The following is a 7,346-nucleotide window of genomic DNA, read 5'->3' on the forward strand; positions in this document are numbered from 1 at the left end:
ATATATATATATATATATATATATATATAAATTCAAAATAGGATAAAACTCTTTTACAAGAATTTTATCAAGAAGCTAGTGTGTAAAAAAATTCATAAGGGAAATTTCTATTCCCAAGAATATAATTATTCGTTTATATTTATATAAAGGGCATTATTACAGAAAAATAATAATATATATATATATATATATATACGAGTACACATATACATACACAATACGCATGCATACACGCATATAGACTAGGTTGTATGGTTTAGAAATTTGCATCTTGGGTGAGTGTCATCCATTATACATTTGAGACAGTCAAAAGCCTTATGAGTGGACTTGGTAGACAGAAACTAAAACAAGTTCCTCCTATACTGATATACCCATTTGATCTTGCTTCCTCTTCTGTCTGCCATTCACTGCATTCACCTATCCCATCACCTCTAGCCGCCTATTGTTCTTACACTCTTGAAAACTTACACACCACCACTCCTCTTCTTTTCACCCTATCCTCTTCATAGTCACCCTCTTGTATCTTGAGGGTGCTAACATCTCTTTCTCTTTGCAACTGGGATAACTACATATCTCCTTTACAGTAAAACAGTTGACCCTATTTCCTCTTAAAACCTGGCATAAAGCCACCTCCCTCAAAACTACAACCCCACTCTGATGAGGGGGTTTGGTTTATGACTTGGTGACCTCACTAGTGACAAAACTATGTAAAAGATTACCTGGTACATTCTACAAAGCGGTTGGTATAAGGAAGGGCATCTAACCATAAGGACCATGTCATAGCAGACATTGCTGCTTCACACAGTACTTCAGAACTATTGGATCCTGTCAAATGATACAATCCATTCCAATAATGAAGGCTGATGCTATATGAGTATTTAAAATATTCTGTTTCAGTGTTATGAAGTATTGAAATGTGCCATAACCTCATTGAAAGGAGAAATGTCACCGTCAGGAGAACCCTTTGAGAAAGTCCAATCTTTTGTGTTAAATCCTAAGTCTATAACAATGGGTCAGTTATATGGTGAATTTGATCTTCTAACCCATGAATGGTAATTGTATTATTTTCTCATTTAATTTTTAGTATTTTATTTACTGTTATATCATAGTATTAGATATTGATAAAATTGCAGTATAAATTAACCTATTTTCACCAAGTTTATAACTAAAACTAGTATTACATGTTGTACTACACTACTGCAGCCTTTATTAACCTATGTTAAAATACTTCTATATTTACTCCTGTCACCTGTTCAATAAAAGCACAGGTCTATTACAACTGCATGTTTTATAGTTGTTTCTGTCCCTCAAACATGAAACATACATGACTAACACCTGACTAAGTTGAGTATGCAATGTCCTCTTTGGAGAAGAGTGGTTTCCTTTTTTTATTAATTAGTGAATAGATGAAATGTTGTACACAGGACCATTGTACCAAGTCCTAGAATAGTGAGTTTCTTGCAAATGTAGGTTAACATCTGCAGGGAAAAAGTAGAGCAAGGATGGAATTCTAGAGAGTATCAGTTCTGAAGAAGAAAGAAAGGGGAGATACTTAGCATTGAATCTGGCAGATGAAACTGAAATAGGCATCTCAAGAGAATAAGCGACTGGTGTGTCATTGAACAAATGTGTGAGAGGAGGAAGATCTTCTACAGTAGGCTGGTTGAAACCAGTTGCAGTAATGCAGACGGAAGAGACAGTGCATCTGTGTTGATGGTTGAAATATGTTGGTGCCTAAATCTTTGACAATCAGCTAAATGATCATCTTTTTGGATGAGGTCTAAGCAGTTTGTTTACATAACAGTAGCATTAGTGGGAGGCGGCGGGGTGCTGCTTCAGAAAATCTTTAGTTGTTTTAATATTGTGTAAAAGGAAACAAACATATAAAAAGAAAATTTATACATAAACTTGATTGGTTTGCGTTTTAGCCACTGCTGGGGAATGAATTTAATTTGTTCACTGAACTCCACTACAAAGTTCCCTTTGTTTTTCAAAAATACCCACTAAATTACAAAATAAGGGGGGAAAATATGCCCTATTTTTCAAATCCTACCAGCAACGCTGTAGCTGGAATCAAGAAAATAAATCTAATTCTACACTTTATTACATTCAAGAATATAAACATGTTTTTAAGCACAACACACACAGAGTCAAAAAGAAACACTGCCCTTCACCAGCACACCAGGGTTGGCACTGCGTGAACCACATTGCTCTCTTTCCCTAGTGTGCAGCTTCCTGTCTCAGACATATGAGCATGCATACAACAGCCAAACACCGTGTCTCTGGAACTGTGAAGTGCATAGTTCCATACAAGGAGTTTTGTATTTTTTTTTTTTTCATAAACTAGGGGATGGCTACTGACATTAGGCTTAAGGATTATATAATGTACACATGTAAAGAAAGAATTAAAGCAAAAAAAAAGATTCATTATATTGAATGTTATCGATAATATTGAGTGGAAATAGGGGGAGCTGCAGTTCCACAGTGCCTATACACGAGCTACCACTGAATAGCATAGTATGAAATTTGTGAATTATTTAGGTCTTAATTCAACTTGTAAACAGTCATTAACTGATTGGGTTGAAACATATTCTAGTTATGAAGAGAAAGCTTAATTTCAAATTTTACAAATGGGGTTGCTTTAAAAGATTCACTGTACCATAGTTGTAACTTCACTGTACCATAGTTGTGCCTGCATGTTACTACTTTGACATTGTTGCAAAGTATTGCTCAACACAATATTACTGTTATACTATGTAAGGGTATAGTTGAGTGGTACAACAGTTTGCCAGTTAAGTTTGCATTAGTGACAGTAAGAGCTGAACTAATGTTTTGGTGGTTTGTATCAAGAAAACCATGTGCTCAGTACCAGTTTCTACAATAAAGAATGCAAGAGATTATAAAAAAAATATAATTACACTCAAAGGGTTATATCCTTCAGTATAGGTTTCAACAATAGTAAAAGATTTGTAATATTGTCATATCTACTTGAAACTGAAAGTATTGCCTTGATATTATTTTCTAGGACTGATGGTATACTATCCTCTTTGATACGTGCCTCTATAGGAAGTCAGAATACTGATAAGAAATGGTACATATTTGATGGGCCTGTAGATGCAGTTTGGATTGAAAACATGAACACTGTTCTAGATGACAATAAAAAACTGTGTCTGAGTAGTGGTGAGATCATCAAGTTGGAAGAGGTAAAGTTGTGCTTTCTAGTTGCTTTGACACAAATGAAATAATAATAATAATATTCCTCTGATTAATCAGTAAAGTGTTGTTCACTTTGCTATTTTTCAGAGAAGATATTTGAATGGATTTCTTACTTTCTAATTCAGTGCATGACAATGATGTTTGAAGTTCAGGATCTTGCAGTTGCTTCACCTGCAACTGTCAGTCGATGTGGCATGGTATATTTAGAACCAAGTATTTTAGGACTGAATCCTTTTGTAGAATGCTGGTTAAATAGTATACCACCATCCATTCAGCCCTTTAAAGAAAAATTGGCAGAACTTTTTGATCTATTTTTAAAGGTAAGAATTTTTTCTGTCAAATATGAAATAGGAAGGCTTGCAATGCATCCCCGTCATTATTTTTGCAAGACCAACCATTTAAACCCTGTGATTTTCCCCCTCCTCCTTACACAACCATTCAGTGCTTCCAGTGTCAAGAACCACTTTCATTGCAAATATAAAGGCTGCTATGTCTTTTCCTAATTTTCTCTGTTAATTGGTTAATTAGTTTCACCTTGTAATTTCTCCTTGTACAGTTTCTGTTGTAATTTATAACTACTTTTTTGATAAAGCTTATCAATTTTACATTATTTTATATTATTTACATTTGACGGATATTTGTCCTCATCTTGTTTGTTATTAACACATCGTTTCGGCTGATATACCCTCCAGCCTTCTTCAGGTGTCTTGGGGAAATTTCGGACCTGAGTTCTCATTCCTAAGGTATTTTTCGATGTTATTATTATTATTGATCAGGTCACTCCTCGGAATCGATCTCAGAATGTTGGGGCTATTAGGCTGCACTCTTAACCACTACGTCATATGCCCGAGGGCAATTATGGAGTGAATTTTAGGGCTTATAAGTCTAATATTTTCTTATCCTTCCTTAATACCAGTTCCCATATGCTGTTCATATCTGCACTCAGTCTGCTTAGGAGGTTGTTGTGTCCTAGCATATGTGCTGCTTCATTTAGTTTTCGTATTTTCCAGTGGTGTTCTCTGTCTATTATTTTAACTTCATCCCACAAGGGGAGGCGGTCTACAGTTTTCCATACATGATCAGCTATACCCGATTTATCAATATCTCCTTGTGTCATAGCTTTGCGATGTTCATCTACCCTTATTTGGAGGGGGCGGTATGTTTCTGCTTTATATAACCTACCACAGCTGCATGGGATGGAGTACACACAGTCTTTGGTCATATTCTCTTCTATTGGTAGATTTACTCGAAGGAGATATTTGCGAATTGTTGTATTACACTTGAATACTGTCCTGATGTCATATGGGCCGCATATCTTTTGTATCTTTTCAGAGAGGCCTTTCACATAGGGTAGACAGACCGTGGAGAGTTAATAGATTATTACTGAGCTTGATCATTTCTTTGTGGTGTGTATCACGATCGCAACTTATATTCTTTGCACGATCTTTTAGGCATTGAGGTTCTTTGCTGCATTGTATTGGCTATCTTAATTGGAAAGTCTGACATATCGTCTGATAACCTTTTCAATATGTCTCTATGGTGCTTTAATGTAGTTTACATCAAAAGTTTATCCTTTGTCACCATTTTGAAAAGTTTGTTAGTACCCTCCCCACTTATTTATTGTGTTTTGCATCTGCCTTCAACTCAGCATTTGCATTGAGAAGAGAATAACTGAGGAGTTTTTATGTTATTATTTATGTTTTGGTTGTTCCATATATTGTTGATGTGATTGCAGTTTTCTTTATGCTGCTGTTTTGATGGTAGTAGTGGTGGTGGTGGTGGGAGTGATGAGTTCTCTGGTTTCCCATCAACTTTTTGCTAAATAAGACAACCAACAATGTAATTTTCATCCTCTTCCTGCTCATGACGACCGTTTGCTATGGCCTTGGTCTTGTCTCCCAGGCCTTTCGTCTATTACACAACAACCTCCTAAGCAGACTGAGTGCAGATATGAACAGCATATGGGAACCGGTATTAAGGAAGGATAAGAAATTATTAGACTTATAAGCCCTAAAATTCACTCCATAATTGCCCACGGGCATATGGCGTAGTGGTTAAGAGTGCAGCCTACTAGCCCCAACATTCCAAGTTCGATTCCGAGCAGTGACCTGATCAATGATAATAATAACATCGAAAAATACCTTAGGAATGAGAACCCAGGTCTGAAATTTCCCCAAGACACCTGAAGAAGGCTGGAGGGTATACCAGCCGAAACGATGTCAGTAATTCTAATTTTGCTACCTCTGCAGTGGTTTCAGTGACTGCTTCTTTTGATGATGCTGTTGCATCAATGTTGCTGAAGTTGTAGTGTAAGTCTTTCTTAATTATGTTTTCAGTTGCAGGTAGAAGGCCCTTGGTTGGTTGCTGGTGACACCTGAGCCTTTAATTCTTGATCACCTGAGGAGTTGAGTGCTGTTTAGCAATCTATCTCATGAATGACTTTTCCTGGGTTTTTTTTTTTTGATCTCTGACAATTTTACTTTATGGAATCTCTTTTGATTTGTCTGAAATTTCTAGCAATTTCAATGATCACTTATAGAAATGTTAAATAAACTGTGTACAGATATTGACTATTTTTTATGAATTGTTCTAGATATGCTAGTGTTGTAAAGTAATGTTTTAACTAAATGAATGATGAACACTTATCTGTCTTAATGTACAGACATGAAATGTTGGCAAGTTTAATTAACATATTCCATGATCTTCTATTTAAAGCCAGCGATAAATTTCTTAAGAGAGAATATGAAAGAAATTGTTTCCACCGTTGACAGTAACCTGACATTTAGTTTCTTTAAACTTCTCAATTGCCATTTTGAACCATTCCGTTTGGATGTAAGGAACACTTTTACTCATTTACTGTAATATTTTAGAGCAACTCTTTCTCTAACAACTGTTTATTTATTTATTCAATATTTAATATCATGTCATTTACTTTATCACAGAGTTCTGTAAAGTTGTCTGCAAAGTATTTAGTAAATAATGGGAAAAGGGAATAAAGGAACGAAAAAATAATTATGCCTGTTTCAAATTAAGGTAGTTTCGATGTGTTATTAATTGCTGTGAATGTATCTTGCTGTTGATGTACTGGTTTCCAGTTCATGGTACACACATTTACTGAGAAAATTTATATTTGGCCTGAACACCCAGATGGCTTCAATTATTTATATAATGATGGGGTATAAATTACTATCAGTTTGATAGAAAGTTGAAAGACAAGTTAAATCTTGTGTTCTAAGTCAACAAGATAATTGTAACACAATAGAGATGTTATTTATTCTTTTAATGCCATAACTGTTGATTTTGCTAGTCTACCTTGTACAGTTATTCCATGAATTTTGTTGCAGGATCCAAAGACCAAACCTGTAGAATATCACAATTTTTTAAAGCAGCTGATTGAACCTTGGTTTTTCTTCTGCATGATCTGGACTATTGGAGCAACTTGTGACCATGATGGCCGAGTTAAGTTTTCAGAATGGATTAGAGAACAAATGGATATTAATGAGGTAAAACATAATTTTAGCTTTTATCTCAAATACTCAAAATATGTTGCAAAGTAGGATACATGATAACCTCTTGAATAATTTACTAAGTAATGCAAAAAGTATCCTCTCCAACGATTGACATGATAGTATCATTGTAAACTGTTAGAAGGACAAAGGAGATGTATGAGAGAGAAAGCATTTTAGGGGCATTGAGTTACTGGCTGACGGTTGAAGGTCAAGTCCAGAACTTCAACTAAAGAGTGTAAAACCCACAGAATTGTCTTCCCTTACACACACTTCCTGTTTTGACACCTCACTTCCTGTTTTGACACCTCACTTCTTGTTTAACACATAAACTCTCAGCCTTTTTTAAACACAACACCATTTTTAATTTCATGCATCCTAATCTATCTAACAATTGTCTACATATATTACCATTGAACTTTAAAAACTCAAAGACAATATAATGTATTGGTATATATTTTTTTTTTTTAATATTTTTTATATTTTTGTAAAAAACATTATTTTCATTCTCCCTCTTCTTGAAAATTTGCCATGTAATTAAAGCCGGTTAGAAATCCTTTTTAATCCTCCTTATGCACATTTATATTAAAATATGCTTTCAGTTTAGCATTCTGCCTTATTATT

The 7,346-nt window shown here is 34.9% G+C and overlaps 1 protein-coding gene across 1 annotated transcript in view; it reads left to right on the forward strand.

The window, feature by feature from the left end:
* Window positions 1–7,346, forward strand: part of LOC106881614 (dynein axonemal heavy chain 1) — a 166,532-nt gene that overhangs the window by 87,813 nt on the left and 71,373 nt on the right. The window contains exons 37-41 of the mRNA XM_052974699.1: window positions 898–1,052; window positions 3,026–3,203; window positions 3,342–3,536; window positions 5,932–6,048; window positions 6,561–6,719. Coding sequence (XP_052830659.1) covers window positions 898–1,052; window positions 3,026–3,203; window positions 3,342–3,536; window positions 5,932–6,048; window positions 6,561–6,719 — 804 coding nt within the window. The remainder of the gene's footprint in view (window positions 1–897; window positions 1,053–3,025; window positions 3,204–3,341; window positions 3,537–5,931; window positions 6,049–6,560; window positions 6,720–7,346) is intronic.

The sequence above is a fragment of the Octopus bimaculoides genome, chromosome 19, assembly GCF_001194135.2.
Source record: "Octopus bimaculoides isolate UCB-OBI-ISO-001 chromosome 19, ASM119413v2, whole genome shotgun sequence".
Lineage (NCBI taxonomy): Eukaryota > Metazoa > Mollusca > Cephalopoda > Octopoda > Octopodidae > Octopus > Octopus bimaculoides.